The sequence below is a fragment of the Ictalurus furcatus genome, chromosome 20 (genome assembly GCF_023375685.1).
Source record: "Ictalurus furcatus strain D&B chromosome 20, Billie_1.0, whole genome shotgun sequence".
In the NCBI taxonomy this organism is placed as follows: domain Eukaryota; kingdom Metazoa; phylum Chordata; class Actinopteri; order Siluriformes; family Ictaluridae; genus Ictalurus; species Ictalurus furcatus.
The window spans coordinates 23,762,715-23,780,803 of NC_071274.1; the positions used below are offsets into that span (position 1 = coordinate 23,762,715).

The 18,089-nt window shown below is 40.5% G+C and overlaps 2 protein-coding genes across 2 annotated transcripts; both read right to left on the reverse strand.

Annotated features, from left to right (window-relative positions):
- Positions 1–1,516: 1,516 nt before the first annotated feature.
- gpr55a (G protein-coupled receptor 55a) lies at positions 1,517–7,116 on the reverse strand (the record flags this gene model as incomplete). Its single annotated transcript, XM_053651340.1, has 2 exons — positions 5,678–7,116; positions 1,517–2,402 (listed from the first exon to the last, which is right to left on the reverse strand). A coding segment is annotated over exon 2 (885 nt), but the record flags the coding sequence as incomplete, so codon positions are not given.
- A 6,506-nt stretch (positions 7,117–13,622) lies between these two features.
- On the reverse strand, positions 13,623–17,474 carry LOC128624142 (integral membrane protein 2C). The gene is made up of 6 exons (XM_053651521.1): positions 17,243–17,474; positions 16,505–16,627; positions 16,104–16,295; positions 15,862–15,987; positions 15,533–15,680; positions 13,623–14,426 (listed from the first exon to the last, which is right to left on the reverse strand). Exons 1-6 carry the CDS (start codon positions 17,333–17,335, stop codon positions 14,335–14,337), a joined length of 774 nt encoding a protein of 257 aa, XP_053507496.1. The 5' UTR covers positions 17,336–17,474; the 3' UTR covers positions 13,623–14,334.
- Positions 17,475–18,089: the final 615 nt, after the last annotated feature.

Genomic DNA, 18,089 nt, shown 5'->3' on the forward strand with positions numbered 1-18,089 from the left:
TTGCACAGTTTTCATACTTTTTACCAGACGGTCCTATGGGCTGTATGAAAAACAATAGGAGCACCATTGGTACTTGGCCCCTGAAAAGGTAGAATAACATTAATGTGCCTACACACCTTCGATGTTTGGCCCACTAATAATACTCTAGTAGCAGTAGCAGTAGTTGTTTACACCCCATTGTGTTCACTGCACTGTTGTTTGGGTATGATAGAATTTAAAAATGATCATCTAAATCATCTAAACTTCATGCATCTAAACAAAATCCAAAAAATGAACACAACATGTGATGAGATTTACAAATCCAAAAAATGGAATTCATAAAATATATAAATTTGCTTGTATCTTTTCTCATTTGCAAGTCGCTTTGGATAAAAGCGTCTGCTAAGTGAATAAATGTAAATAAATGTTGTCTGGTGAACAGTACGAAGATTTGAGACTTAATGTTTAATGAGATTTTGATTTCAAACCGGAACTCAGAGCCAGACACAGAAAAGTTTTACATTCATTCAAACAGGAAGTGGCTTACCAGCAGTTTTTATTCAGTAAAAGCAGAAGAGCTGCAGCTGCACTGCTGTGTGACAGAGAATGTGTGTGTGTGTGTGTGTGTTTGGAAATGTTGACTGCAATGCATGTCTGTCTGTCTGTTTATTTCTAGCTGGGAACAGCTAACTGTTCACACACCAACTCATGAGTGCAAAAGTTTTGGCCCTCATAGGAACATTCATAAATTCACTTTCAGTAAGTACTTCATCCCGGTCAGGCTCTCACTGGATTCCTAGCCTTTCCCGGGAACACACGCGCACACACACACACACACACACACACACACACACTCATATACACCTAATGGCAATTTAGAGTCACTGACCTACATGATGGCATGTGTTTGGTAGGTGGGAGGAAACTGGAGAACATGGAGGAAACCCACATGGAAACATGGAGAACATGGTAAACTCCACACAGAAAGTAACCCGAGCTCAGGATTGACCCTGGAGCTCCCAAAGTTATAAAATCTTTGCAATGTTATAATGACCCCAAGCTCACACTGATCTACGCAATAAGACGTGCACACCAATGTGCAAGTTCAGTGTGATTCTACTGCACAGATTCTGAATCAAAACACAATCAGTGTTATGTCTGAATTAAATAAACCACCCGTTGTTGTCACTGTGTTTATTGGTGTGTGCTCATAATTAAAAGAGTAATATATTTAAATGTTTCGTTTGTTAATATCAGTTAGTGTATGTGGCCACATCCAGCTACCAAACCACAAAAACCATCACACTGAAAACCCCTGGTGTGGCAGTAGAATAAATCCATGTGTCCATATGTAAACACTGTAATTCTGCACAGATACATGTTTTATTTAACATTATTTTCCTCTTAGTGTGTGTTACTGTTTGTATGCTGTGGATAAGTGTGTGTGTTACTGTGTATGCTGTGGATAAGTGTGTGTGTTACTGTGTATGCTGTGGATAAGTGTGTGTGTTACTGTGTATGCTGTGGATAAGTGTGTGTGCTGTGTGAGTGTGTTGGCTCTGGCGTCTTGCTGGGCAATCTGCAGGTTTTCTTTCAGTATGAAATAATAACAGACTGCATCTGCGAGGCAGTTCACGCTGCTCACACACAGACTTAGGTGGACAAATTTACGCAGTTCACCAACATCTGATATGTTGTTCTGTTTAACATAGAAATAAAGAAGCACAGCGATGTGATACGGAATGAAACATAAGAGGAACACCACCAGGTTGCTGAGCACGATCTTTACACTCTTGTTGTTTCGTAGTTTAGCATCATTGGGGTTTCGTTTACGTAAATCATGCAGGATTTTAACAACGTGCCCCGAGCAGAGCACCATGATGAGAGTGCTGCCCCAAAACACACACTCCACACACACTACAATCCACTGTTTCGTCCATGTGCGGTTGGAAAAGTTCTGGAAGCAGAATGACACGTTACTGCTGTCCCTGTGTAAATCATAAACCGGGTAGCTAAACCCAAACAATAATGCCCACACAACTGCGCAGATAAACACAGCCTTCCGTTTGGATTGCAGGCGCCGGAAGGGAAAGTGCAGAGCGACATAGCGATCCACAGAGATGCACACGCTCAGCAGGATGCTGCCATACATGTTGACGTAGACAAAACTCTCAAACAGTGAACAGGAAAAGCGTCCAAGGTTCCATGGCCGGTGGTAAGCCATGATTTTAAACGGCAGTGCAAGCAGGAGCAGGCAGTCATTAACGACAAGGTTCAGCAGGTAAATAGTGGATTCGTTCCAGCGACGAACGCGGAAGAACAGCTGCCACAAGGCGGCCATGTTTAAAGGAAAACCAGCTGCGAGGATGGGAATGTAGAACCCAAATTGAACACACTCCACCCAGTCACGGCAGCCTTCCATGCTGAAACAGAAGCAATAAGAGAAACACACACTTCAGTCAATCACAACAAGGGTAACACACACTGATGCACATAGAAACTTATGTTTGTTGTCCTTCTCAGCCCTATCTCGAGCTCCAGTTAGTCCCAGATGCATTAACCAGAGTCCTTAGAACCAGGAGATATGACCACATCTCCTCTATCCTTATCCACACGGCATTGGCTCCCAGCAAAATTTCACATTAATTCTAATTTAATTGTAAAATACTATTAATAACCTATAAAGCACTGAATGGTCTCACACAGCAGTACCTGAGCGAACTTATGATCCGCCATGCCTACTTCGATCAAAAGGTGCAGACTTTTTGTTGGTTCCCGGAATAGTGAAGGCTACAGCAAGGGGAAGAGCTTTCTCTTACAAAACCCCACAGTTATGGAACAGCCTTCCAGTTAGTGTTTGGGACTCAGACACAGTCTCAGTGTTTAAGTCCAGGCTGAAAACATGTCTGATGTGATGCTGGTGTCTGATCCTGATGTGCTTCTTCTGCTGTGGCTCTTCTATCCCTCTAAAGGTGCCCTCTGTCTCACTCTCTGCTCCTGTAGATGACTCCACACTAACATTTCCCAAAAGCAGTTTATGTCCAGGTCTCACCTGTTCTTCAGTATTTAAGCTCACGTAGATTCTTTAGATTTGTGTTTGAGCTGCTGCTGTAATCATGTTATTGATTCACAATCTGCTCATGCTGAACATCCTGTAAACACACTTGTCCTTACTCTTCTACACCTGAATACTGTAATAATTTATAATCACACTGTTCGGTGTCACCCAGAAGTAAAATTGAATTAAATTCTAGTTCCTGTTTGACTTTACAATAGTACCTCAGGACTTGATCTTGTTCTGGTTACAGTTTCTGTCATAGATCCAGTTACAGTTCATCATACTTCCTTATCTAGTTCCATCTTAAAGAATACTGGGGCTGGACCAGGGAGCTCAACTGGTCTAAGGTCAGCTTAATTATAATTATTTCTGATTATGAGCTTCTCACATCTAAAGACAAGACTGTTAAATCTATAGTCCATATATATAGTTGCAATCAAAATTATTGAACTGCCATTACAAATCAGATTTTGTTGTCAAGATGTACAGACTTCCAGCTGTTTGTGATGAACAAATCAAACAAAAGCAATTGAAATAGTTTGACACAATGAATGCTTCAAGTGTTTTCCCCAAATTCAACTGAAAATGCAACTTATAATGACTTCTCCAGTCTCAAAATTATTCACCCCCCTGAATAGACTCCCTCACAACAGCACAAATATCTAGAACAGGTGTTGTCTCAAGCACACCTGATGCAACTGCTCAAGGGCTTATTAGTTGCACCAGGTGTGCTTGAGCTGGAACACATGAAATACCTGAACTGGCTAGGGGCAGAAAATTTATGAAATGCCTGGACGAGGCAGAAAAAGGAAATTATCAATGGCTGCAAGCAAATTTCTGAGAAGGAAGGTTGTGAAAAACCCTCGAGTGACTGCAAAAGCCCTGCGGCAAGACTTGGTGGCACCAGGCACTGAGGTTTCAGTGAGCACAGTAAGGTGCGTACTAGGTGCGTACTAAACGCAGAAGGTTTCCATGCCAGAACTCCAGAAGTTTTGGGATTCTGTTCTGTGGAGCGATGAAACAAATCTGGAACTTTTCGGCACAATGGATTAGCGGTATGTCTGGAGGAAGAAGAATGAAGAAAGAACACTCTGTCCACAATCGAGCATGGTGGGGGCTCGGTGATGCTCTGCGGCTGCTTTGCATCCTCTGGCACTGGAGACCTGCAGCATGTGGAAGGCGAGATGGATTCATTGAAGTATCAGGAAATCCTAGGAGAAAACATCATGCCGTCTGTGAGGAAGCTGAAGCTTGGGCGTATTCGGACCTTCCAACAGGACAACGATCCCAAGCATACCTCAAATTCCACCAAGGCTTGGTTGCAGAAGAAGTCCTGGAAGATTCTACAGGGCATCACAGTCACCTGACTTGAACCCCATAGAAAATCTCTGGTGGGATGTGAAGAAGGCGGTTGCAGCACGCAAACCCAAGAATATTACTGAACTGGAGGCCACTGCTATGGTAAATGGCGTGCACTTATATAGCGCTTTTTTTAACCTTAGCAATTCCAAAGCACATTACACTGGTTCACATTCACCCATTCACACAGGCACTCACACACCAATGGTAGCAGAGCTGATATGCAAGGTGCTAACTTGCCATCAGGAGCAACTTGGGGTTCAGTGTCTTGCCCAAGGACACTTAGGCATGTGGAGTCACGTGGGCCGTGAATCGAAACGCCAACCCTACAATTAGTGGACAACCCGCTCTACCACCATTGACACAGCCGCCCATGAGCCACTGCTCATGAGGAACGGTAGAAGATTCCTCAGGAACGCTGCAGAAGCTCTGCTTCTCGTTTGCAGCAGGTCATAAAGGCAAAAGGAGCTCTACTAAGTACTAATGATGCTCGCCATGAAGGGGGTGAATAATTTTGAGACTCATTATAAGTCATTTTCAGTTGTATTTGGGGAAACCACTTGAAGCGTTCGTTGTGTTGAACTATTTCAGTTGCTTTTGTTTGATGTGTTCATCGCAAACAGCTGAAAGTGTGTACATCTGACAATAAACCTGATTTGTAATGGGGTGAATAATTTTGAATAAAACTGTAAAATGCACTTCTGTATTTATAAACAAGTTAAACAGAATCTTTCTTTCTCACCAAGCGCAATTATGGTGACGATATGATCAAATCAGCTTATTATCAAGCGCCAGCATGTGTCGAGTGTGGTGTGGCCCTGAGAGATGTTAGATTAGAATGTTTTCAAACCGATCTTTTTCTCTTTAATGAGAATTAAACACACACACACACACACACACACACACACACACGAAAGCATCACAAGATATGATAAAGGCCATGTGGCATGTTAGAATGAGGATTGCAGAGTTACAGAGTATAAAATATAAAAATATATTTTTCAGAACCTCACAAATTCAAATCCATAAATAAAGGTTTTTTTAGTTTAAAAAATTATTATAATTATTATTATTATTATTATTATTATTATTATTAGTTCTGTTGTTTTCTGTTCAGATATTTAGCACTCAGTAAGAACAGCATTGTGACCTTTACGGCGTTGACTCACATGTGAAGGGCGTAAAGGACTTTTATATTGATTTAAACTTCATCACATTTTTTTAAATATCTGAATGAAATAACAATAATTTAAATATGAATCAAGTTAAAAAGCCACTTACCCCAAAACTTTACCCTCTAGAAAACACCGCTGCCATCAAAGACGAACAACTTCTGAGTTCTTACTTCCTCACTGCTTCTCTGTGTCAGTCTGAGAATTGTGAAAAACCCACAGGCTGATAAAAGGCATGGAAGAAATGTGGAGGTGTGAGAGAGACAGATAGATAGAGAGACAGATAGAGAGACAGAGTCTCACTGAGAGTGAGAGACAGAGATTGAGAAATAGAGAGAGAGATAGAAAGAGGGGTTACAGCTATACTAACATGATGTTTCTCATAGAGACACAAAACACTGTACTCCACTCTGGAGAGAGAGAGAGAGAGAGAGAGAGAGAGAGAGAGGGAGTGTGAGAGAGAGAGACAGAGAGAGAGAGAGAGAGACAGAGAGAGAGAGAGAGAGAGAGAGAGGGAGGGAGTGTGAGAGAGAGAGAGAGAAAGAGAGAGAGAGAGAGAGGGAGTGTGTGTGAGAGAGAGAGAGAGAGAGAGAGAGAGAGAGAGAGTGTAAATTGTGGTTTCTTTTTCGTCTTCATTACAAAGTGTTCTCATTTTAATGTAAAACAAAACAAATGTGGGTGAACATTCATGCACCAGTACATGCACACATGCACGCACACACGCACACATGCACACACACACACACACACACACACACACACACACACACTATTGTTAGTTATTGTTGATGCTGCGCTCTTTTGAGTTGCGTTGTGTTGCAGTGAGCAGCTGGTGAACCTGTGATAGAGCACTGACACTAAGAGAGAGATGACAGTGGACTTGACCGTGAACGTACAGACAACAGAAACATTGTGTTTTATTATTTTTTTGTTTGTTTGTTTGTTTTTTTATTGATACATATTTTTATAAATATGGAACAATAAATATATGTAACACATTCGAAAAATGACAGTGATTTCCGTGCATGATGAAGATCATGGTTATTTACTGAAACAAACAGAAATTACAAAAACATATGCCGTATATCAGATGCGGTCTCATACTGAGTGAAACATGCATGCAACACATTGATTCACTATAACATTCTCTCCACTCTACAGTAAAAAAAAAAATTAAAAATAAAAGAAAAGAAAAGAATTTTCAGAGGTTGCTCATTTTACTTTAACAATACATTTGCATTTAACACCTTTGTATTAGGATTTGTCTTCAAACACAACTGCATCATGTTAAACTGACTTGAATAAGTGATTCTTTGGCTTTACTTGTGTTTTATTTAGTTTTTTAAATCAAGTGCTAAAAATGGATCCAGTAAAATGTTATATAAATAAAAAGGACCAAATGGTTCTGTTGAAAGCTGCTGCTGGGGTCCTCATTCCCCCTGACACAGTCATAGTCACCTAAAGACCTGAATGTGTGTCAAGAGTCATATAAATAAACCATACAACACAATACAACACAATACAAACACAGACCACATACCCCCCCACCCTCCCCCCCCAAAAAAAAACAACCCAAAAAAACAAAGAATATTGGGAGCTTTCCAACCAAGAATAATGAGACTTATCTTTTTGTATTTTTTTTTTGTTTTTTTTACTAAAATCAGGAAAACCTTGAAGTCGGTTGAACCCATCTGGCAAGTCGGGGCACCAGGCCTGTTTCACCTGTTGAATGTGCCGGCCCTGCATACAGCGCCCTCCATTAATATTGGCACCCTTGGTAAATATGAGTAAAGAAGGCTGTGAAAATTTGTCTTTATTGTTTAACCTTTTGATCTTTTGTTCAAAGAATTCACAAAAATACTCTGCTCTCATGGATATCAAACACAACACAGGTTTATCCAAAAAAAAATCTTTGCTAAATATAGGTGTGCGATAATTATTGGCACCCCTATGAATTCATATGAGAAAAATATATTTGAAGTATATTCCCATTGATATTTTACATTTGTTTTAGTACACCTGGGTGAAAAGGAACAGGAAATTGTTCAACCATGACTTGCTGTTTCACAGGGGTATAAATATGAGGTAACACATAGGCCAGATTCCCTTAGTCATTCATAACGATGGGTAAGAGCGAGGAATATAGCTATGATGTGCGGCAAAAGGTTGTTGAGCTTCACACAATGGGGCGTGTCTATAAGAAAACAGCACAAGCATTGAAAATGTCCATTTCCACCATCAGGGCAATAATTAAGAAGTTCCAATCCACTGGAAATGTTATGAATCGACCTGGAATTGGACGTGTGTCTATATCGTCTCAACGCACTGTGAAGAGGACGGTTCGAGTGGATAAAACATCTCCAAGGATCACAGCTTGAGAATTGCAGAAGTTAGTTGTGTCTTGGGGTCAGAAAGTCTCCAAAACTACAATCTGAAGTCACCTACATCACCACAAGTTGTTTGGAAGGGTTTCGAGAAAAAAGCCTCTACTCTCATCCAAAAACAAACTCGAGCGTCTTCAGTGTGCAGACACGACTGGAACTTCAAATGGGATCGGGTTCTATGGTCAGGTGAAACCAAAATAGAGCTTTTTGGTAATAAACACCAGAGGTGGTTTTGGAGCACACAGAGAGGTGGCCATATGGAAAAGTACCTCATGCCCACGGTTAAATATGGAGGTGGATCTTTAATGTTTTGGGGCTGTTTTTCTGCCAGAGGACCTGGACATTTTGTTAGGATACATGGCATCATGGACTCTATCATATATCAACAGATATTAAATGAAAACCTGACTGCCTCTTCCAGAAAGATTCAAATGGGCCGTGGTTGGATCTTCCAGCAGGACAATGATCCAAAACATCATCAAAATCAACACAGAAATGGTTTACTGACCACAAAATCAAGGTCCTGCCATGGCCATCCCAGTCCCCTGACCTGAACCCCAGAGAAAACCTGTGGGGTGAACTGAAGAGGAGAGTCCACCAGCGTGGACCTCGAATTGTGAAGGATCTGGAGAGGTTCTGTATGGAGGAACGGTCTCAGATCCCTCGCCATGTATTCTCCAACCTCATCAGGCGTTATAGGAGAAGACTCAGAGCTGTTATCTTGGCAAAGGGAGGTAGCACAAAGTACTGACTAAAAGGGTGCCAATAATTGTTGCACACCTATATTTAAGAAAGATGTTTTTTTGGATTAACCCGTGTTGTGTTTGTAATTGTTTGATATCCATGAGAGCAGAGTATTTTTCTGAATTCTTTGAACAAAAGATCAAAAGGTTAAACAATAAAGACAAATTTTCACAGCCTTCTTTACCCATATTTACCAAGGGTGCCAATATTAATGGAGGACACTGTAGATAGGTATACAAACTATAGTTTAGAATATAATCAGTCATGTTTAACACATGCTGGAATACAGTGTGCTGATCATCTGTTGCACGAATCAACTTCCTGAAAACACTGTGAGGCATCGACCACAAAACTGTAAACACCTGCAAACAAAATGCTATGAAACTACAGACAGACAGACAGACAGGAAGAGAGAGAAATAGAGAGAGATATAGATAGAGAAAGGGAGCGTGAGAGAAAGAGAGTGAGAGTGAGAAATTCAGCCGTGTCACAGTGGTAGCAGGTTGAGAAGTTCAGTCAATAACAAGACTCTCCTGTTCACAAGGCCACATCTTCAACATCTGGGGGGACTAAACCGTTTGGTGGTGTATATATTTATTGTCATATCACAGCAAACCAGTGACTACATTTCCCATCCTCCACTGCAGCCTACAAACATGGCTGCCATGGACCGCAATTCCCAGAACACTCGCCTTCTTGCTAATCACGCACACCTGCATCCAATTCACAGCACAATCACAACCACACATTAAAAGGGACCTTCTATACCTTTACTCTTTGTGAAGTATATGCTCTGTTGCCTTCTGTCTCTGTCACCAAGCCTTGATCCCGTGTTTGTTTATGCTGGTTTTTTGACTTTGTTTATGCCCTGTTTGTGCTGTTCGTCTTACCTCTGCATGTTCATGATTATTGTCTTCTGCCTTATTCTTTGGCCTTGTTGTTGTTTTATTAAACTGCCGTACCTGCACTTGTCTGCGCCTCCATTACGTGACATTTATATACTGTATAATTATAAAATGCAAGACCTTTACATTTAGGACCAAACTAACTACACTAAAGTCAGTGTGTATTACAACAGAAAAATAGGTTAGATTAGATGGTTAGATTAGATGGTTAACGAGCGAGACAAAATTACTTACACAAAATTATTTACTCATCCTCAAGTTGTTCGAAACCAGTATGTTGTTATGAATTCAGAGTAACACAAAAGGAGAAATTTGAAGAATGTTTACACAGCTATACTATAAAAGCAGTCCATACAACACAAAGCCACTTGGAGTTTTGTTTTTTATGGCTCCTTTATAGTGCACCTTTAAAGAGGGGAAAAAAACCTCTTCTTTTATGTTATGAAAAGTAACAGTATTTGGGTTTGGAATGACACAAGGGTACGTAAATGATAACAGAATTCATTTTTAGGTGAACTATCTCCTTAACATTTTGAGCACAGACCTGACATGGACATACAGACTGGCATCACAATACAATGACTGCAGACACTTGGGGGTTTATTGTCCAAAAAGAGAGAATTAAAGGATTAAAGAAAAATAGTTCAAAAAAGATTTTATTTTAATAAAGGACGCTCAACTGATGACAACCTACAAACACACATGTTTTTACTATGTTCTAGTTTAAGCATGATAACTCTCTCATTTTGAGTTTTATTAATCATTTTCTTAGATAAGTGAATTTACTGAAAGGCTACCAGTAAAAGCCAGGTAACCACGTTCATTACATTCCTTTACAATATGTACACATTAATTCTTCTCCTAACTCTAATCTTATGCCTAATATACTGAAAATGATTCTTGTGTCGTCACACTGACCATAATGCATTATACTACATGAATCACGTAAACGGATTTTACTGTCGGTTGTTTCAAATTTCTTTCGTAAAACAGTTGTCAAATATTAAACTTTAGCTACTTAGCTTAGATCTTACCTCACACTCTTTCACCATTAAAACTGAAGCGTCACACGGCTTCTGTGAACAGTAAAGCCCCGCCCTCTTTGCTTTTAAAGGTCATCTAAAACATTTTGACATTGATGAGATCTGCTAGACCACTGAGGTAGTCCACCCTAAACTTATTAAACTTTTTGTCATCCTAACAACATACATAGTGGTGCATAATAGAGTGCAGCAGAGCAGCATCGAAAATATCAAATATCTGATTATTGGAGGGGACGTGTCCCCCTCAGTGTCTATGGTGGTTACGGCCCTGCATCCTCATGAATGTTGGAATTTGTGTCACAGCATGGCATTGGTTTGTTTCTTAATTGAAACAATATCAGTGCTGAGTCCTTTTCTGTTCTCCCTCTATGCCTGCTCTCTGGACTGCACAATCAGAAGCCACACTGCAGGACGCATGTGTGTGTGACATGTTTCAGTCTAGTTCTGGAAACATCAGTGAATTTACAGAAGTGGTGTTGTGTTTCGTTGCTACACTGAGAGATAAGATCATCTCCAAGGGATTGGTTGGGTCTTTCCCAACCAGGATCTGTGGCTTTATAAATCCATCTGTGATGTACTGAATGCATGCACAACTGCCTATAATGATAGGCTCCAGACGGGAGACATGGCTGAGATTAAAGTGTAGCATAAGGTGCACAGTGAAAAATGCTAAGTATAGAACTTTAAGAAGAGAGTGGAGTCCAGGTACACAACACCTAACGAGTGTGGCAAGGATTACTGACCATCACAAACTACAGAGGCAGACCCCATGTTGTGGTGAGAGCTGACCAAACATATAGATCCATGGATGATGTTATCTTCCTTGTCCTACACACCACCCTATTTCATCTTGACAAGGGAAGTGGGAACTATGTGAGACTGCTATTCATTAATTACAGTTCAACCTTCAACACTATAGTCCCCTTCAGGCTGTTGGATAGGCTCAGGGAGCTGGACCTGTTCTCCTCACTCTGCCATTGGGTTCTGGATTTTTTAACTGGTTGGTTGCAGATAGTGAAAGTTGGCGGCTTTGCCTCAACACCTTTACTCTCAACACAATAGCATACACAAATCCAACACCATTGTGTAGCTTGTGGATGACACTGGGGTGGTAGGCCTGATCACCAAGAATGATGAGAAAGCCTATGTGGATGAAGTGGAGAGGCTGTCCCAGTGGTGCCTGGCCAACAACCTGTTCCTAAACATCAGCAAGTCTAAGGAACTGGTTGTGGAATTCAGAAGGGAGCAACAAAGGACATACACAGCACTCACAACCAGCAGGACCCCTATGGAGACAGAGAGCAGCTTCAGGTACCATGGTGGAGACATCAGTGAGGACCTGTCATGGACTCTAAACACTTTAACCATAATATGGAAGGCAAGACAGTGTTTATACCATTTATGTGAGCTGAGGAAGTTCAACATCTCCTCAGCTATTCAGAAGTCCTTCTACACCACCACTACAGAGAGCATCATCACTGCCTACAGGTAATCTACTCTGGGTAGTGCAGGACCAGAGCAGGAAAGATTATAAAGGATCTCCCACAAACCTACAATGGACTGTTCTGATGGCTGTGGTCTGTGTTCTATTGTTTAATAGGTATAATGACGACCTTCATTATGGAGACAATGTGACAGCCAGCCATAACTTTATCCACATTTTATTATACTCTCCCAGCACCATTACTCACTGAATATACGTTCCACACATGTAACCTATGGATTCTAATACCACCATATAGAACATAATAGTACAGTCTGGATCCAAGGAGGATCTTCTTTCCCCAAGCCATCACATCCATCAACATGCTCCAACTTCCAACATGACATTAACACACACACACACACACACACACACACACACACACACACACACACAGCACCTGATTATACATATCATATACGGTACACCTGGCACATTTGCACTTGGACAGGACACTTTAGTGTATATACATATATACATACATATACATAAACAATAAATACATACATAAATACACTGTGGAGGTGGGGGTGTGGTCAAGAGTCAGCTGTGGACGGAGAGGAGGTGGGTCGAACCGGCAGGTAACGCGGGATGATTCTCACCCGTGTCTTATTACCACCAGTCTCTTTATTTATGTCTCTTTGTGCTCTCAGGGACTCCCGTAACCGAACTTGAAGGGGTGAAAGCTGCTATGCCGGGACGAACCTGTTTTCTGTTGAGCTGTTGGAAGTGCACTGAAAATTGCGGACTGAATAAACGCGAGCCTGGAGCTCAACTAACATTCCACCTGCCTCCCTTCTTCCTCCACACGCTCACACACCGCATTCTACATACACATGTGTATTTTTGTATGCTCTTATTTGTATTCCTATACCCGTTGTTATATTGTCTGTTTGGTCTGTTTATTATTCTTGCTATGCAGTCTTTGTAGTTGCTGCTTCTCATTTCACTGCACTTTCTTCCTGCTATGAATGCACATGTGACAAATAAACCTTTGAATCTTGAAAGTACTTTTAGCACCTGACCTAGTGACTCAGTCTGAGGATTTGTTTTTGATGGAGACTCAGTCTCCATCTCTCTGTGAAGGCTCAGTCCAGTCTTGTCTATCCCTGTATCCTTGTCTAGCTCCTGTTTCACCACCACAGAGCAGTACACAACTGTAAACCTCTGCTGACCTGACACAGCATAAAGTTGTTGGTTTAAATAAAATAAAATAAAATAAAATAAAATTATATATATATATATATATATATATATATATATATATATATATATATATATATATATAAACAGCATTTGGCAGACGCTCTTATCCAGAGCGACTTACATTAATTTCATTTATACATCTGAGCAGTTGAGGGTTAAGGGCCTTGCTCAAGTTTGAACTCACGCCTTCAGAGCAGTAGTCAATGTGTTTTAACATTTCTGAATGATTTTACTGAAACCAGCTATAAAAGTATTCATTAAGAGAAAGAACAAGACCAATCTCACAGTGTTCACGTGTGTAATTTCTTTATTTGCTCAGATGTTTAGCTACATTACTCAGATTAGGAGAAGGCTCAGTTTGAAATGTCACACAGTCCACATTTAAATAGATTTTTACATTGAGATTCAATTATTCACTGTTTAATGTGGTAAAATTCATGCAGTGTAAAGACGAACTAAATATTCTAGCTATAGAAATAACAATCGATCAGACTGCTGATACAGACAAATGAACACGGTTACAGGATATTAAGTGCTACATGGACTGAATGAGTGCATAGTCCAGGACAGAAAGAAATAAACCTTGAGTATAAACTGGTCCTGTGCTAATAATCCATTATACAACATACTGTGATATTCATGTCCACCACATGGTAAACTATCATTACTAAACTTCCCCGTACATGTGGGAAAGTCAAATGTGTTTTCAATGGTTGCCATGGTTACTTTTAGCCAGCTAATGCTATTTTAAAATGTGGTTCAATGTGCAGGTGAACATGTTCTTATATCAAGATTATACTTTATATTACACCAGAAATAGTTGGTCTATTATCACAAGATAGTAATTTAATGTCAGTATACACACACACACACACACACACACAGAGTGCTACGGGGTGATTAATGTGATTAATGGAAGCACTTTTATAAATTAAAGCATGAAATAAATAAACTAGTCATTAGGAGAGGAAATGAGAGTGATGTGAGGTTGAAGTTAAGGTTCAGGGCGCATCACAAATCAGCGTGTCCATTACGAACGTGTTCTCAAAGTGTCGGATCGAGTGACAGATCTGCTCCTCTCGCTTGGCGATACCTGCAGCGGGAAAAATTATTTCAATCTGAATAAGTTTATATTTGTAAGAATTTACAATATAAAATTCAAATAAATGCACAACAAAACACCTGTGTAACACACTAATACACACACACTATAATCACACACACACTCACTATAATCACACACTCACTATAATCACACTCACTATAATCACACTCACTATAGTCACACACACTCACTATAATCACACACACACTCACTATAATCACACACACACTCACTATAAACACACTCACTATAATCACACACACACTATAATCACACACACACTATAATCACACACTCAGTATAATCACACACTCACTATAATCACACACTCACTATAATCACACACACACTATAATCACACACTCACTATAATCACACACACACTATAATCACACACTCACTATAATCACACACACACTATAATCACACACACACTATAATCACACACACACTATAATCACACACTCACTATAATCACACACACACTATAATCACACACACACTATAATCACACACTCAGTATAATCACACACTCAGTATAATCACACACACACTATAATCACACACACACTATAATCACACACTCAGTATAATCACACACTCACTATAATCACACACACACTATAATCACACACTCACTATAATCACACACACACTATAATCACACACACACTATAATCACACACTCACTATAATCACACACTCACTATAATCACACACACACTATAATCACACACTCAGTATAATCACACACTCAGTATAATCACACACTCAGTATAATCACACACACACTATAATCACACACACACTATAATCACACACTCACTATAATCACACTGTCTTATTAATGTATTAGAAGGAGCACATTTATATAGAAAATTGTTGTTTAAGTTGCAAACAGAACTACTGTCCAAACCCCGCTGTACATATTTTTAAAAATGCTGTTATATACAAAGGTTTCTAATCAATCTGATTCAATATTTCAGCCACACTGTGGTATAAAACTGGTAGCTCACGCTGGTGTGTGCGTCAAAATAATTCTACTTCTTTACAGAATCTTATCATTCAGAGAATTAAGAGGTTTATTAACTTACGGCGGCGTGTGAGGCGGCGTCTGATCTGATAGGTTGGTTTCCCCTCACACAGTCTGTGGATAAACACACCAAACACACGTGTGTTCATCACCTGCTCAGACACCACCATCTCCTCCTGAACCATGTACGTCTGCGGGAGAGAGGCCTCCTGTAGAGGGGGAAGCACTGCAGTCAGTGGTGAGGTGTACACACACACACACACACACACACAAACACACACACACACACACAAATCAGACAGACACACACACACACAAAATCACACACAAACCATCATACACACAGACAGACAGACAGACAGACACACACACACATACACATACACATACATTGCCGGTTCTCAGTTTGACATTGATGAGGAGTTTCCACAGGTTCCTTGGTGGCAGAACGACACTGCTGTTCAGCACGCTGATGTAACACTTATCCAGAGTGATATCATGATATGCAGTCAGACCCTACACACACACACACAGTGTAAATCTACAGTATGATGCACTGTTAGTCATTTGTGATGCTTGTGTGTGATGGTTTGTGTGTGTGTGTGTGTGTGTGTGCCTGCACGTGTACACACCTTGTTGAAGTCATGTATGATGGTGGCAGGACGTGTGTGTGGGTTTGTGTTGCCAGCATTGATGCTGATTCTCTCGTAGTTGTTCTGCAGGTTGATGTTGACATTCTCCTGCAGTTCCTCTCGATCGTGCTTCAGAGGTGCCTTCAGGGTGTCTTCATAATACACATTACACCGGAACTGAGACTCATCCGCCTGCACACACACACACACACACACACACACACACTAAATACTTATAACCCAATAATTTCCATTTCCCTTAAACTAAATGTTTTTATAAAAACATGTTATATAATCTATCAAACAGGACACATTCATTAAATCATGATGAAATTGTGTGTGTGCAAGCGGATGAGTCTCACTGTCCTTGTGTGTGTGTGTGTCTGTGTGCGTGTGCGAACCTGAGGGATGATATAATAGCGGTAGATGTAGATGGAGGCGTACACCAGGCTGCAGGTGCTGATGATGAGAGCGATCAGTAAACAACAGAGTCCACTCAGAGATGAGCGCCGGTACACGCCCACCTGCAGAGAAAGAGAGAAAGAGAGAGTGACGTCATGTTCTCAACAAACAAATGAGCAAAACACCAGCAGCAGTTTCCAGCCAGTAACACGTTTACTACATGGCATTACAGTCAACATTTCCAAATAAACACACGCATACATACACACACATACACACAAACACACATTAAGCCGATTTTTCAGGATGAAATCTCAGAGCTGATATACAAGTATAAATGTACCAGTCGGATCTGGACACGTCACTGCGGAACCGAGGAGCATGACGTCATCCGTTTCATGGCCAAAATGCACATTTATATAATTACATGTTTACAGATATAAAAATTTCTGTACTATTAAAATTACTACACTATTAATTCGTCCATCTGCGGCGTGTGTGTGTGTGTGTGTGTGTGTGTGTGTGTGTGTAATAACGGACATTATTATTCTCTATAATAATCTTTAATAATACAGTGTGAGAACCGAAGCTTTAACCGCTCGTGCAGGTTTGCTCTTCCCTGCCACGCGACCGTTAATTATAAATGTAGAGATGATATATCAGAGTATTAATATTAAAATAATATTCATAATGAAGATGATGAAGGTGATGATGATGCCTGGCTGTAAATATCTCACGTGCTGCGGCGGGATGTAGCTGTGCTCCGGTTCCTCGCGCTCCTCTTTCTCGGCTTTAATGCCGTTTATGGTCGCGCAGCTGATCTTCACCATGATGGAGCTGCAGCTTCACCCGCACCGCTACAGCGCGAGACCTTACACACACACACCTTACACACACACACACACACACACACACACACCTTACACACACACACACACACAAAACCAAACCAAACCCAACCGGAAGTGCTGCTGCTTTTTCATTTCCGATTTGGAAAACCGCAACGCCCCTACCTTCCCATGTTTAATATAAAATCTTAATATATTAAGATAAATATTTTATAAATATGTCAGATTCATTTGGAAAAAGGTTTCTGAATTTATATTATGATGCCAGTGGAACAACCAACATCTAAACACGTTGAAGATAATGGAGATGATTCCAAGAAAAATCACCGGCCTTCTCAAGGCACTGCAATTAAAATAGTAGAGTCAGTTAAGTTCCTGGGAACCACCATCACCAACACCGTGAAGTGGACAACCATGTTCATGTCACTGTCAGGAAAACCACACAAGACCTTTCTTTCTGAGACAGCTTAGGAGGTTCAACATCTCAAAGGCAATACTAGCATCCTCACTACCTCCATCTCCATCTGGTTCCCATCTGTCTCTGCACATTCCTGTCCATAAAAAAAAGGCACACAGTTCAGTTCAGTGTTATTTGTATAACACTTTTAACAGTGGACATTGTCTCAGAGCAGCGTTACAGAAATATATAAATTCAGGACTTAGATGTTAAATGTATGAATTTAAACCTACTGAGCGAGCCGGTGGTGATGGTGGTGAGGAAAAACTCACTGAGATG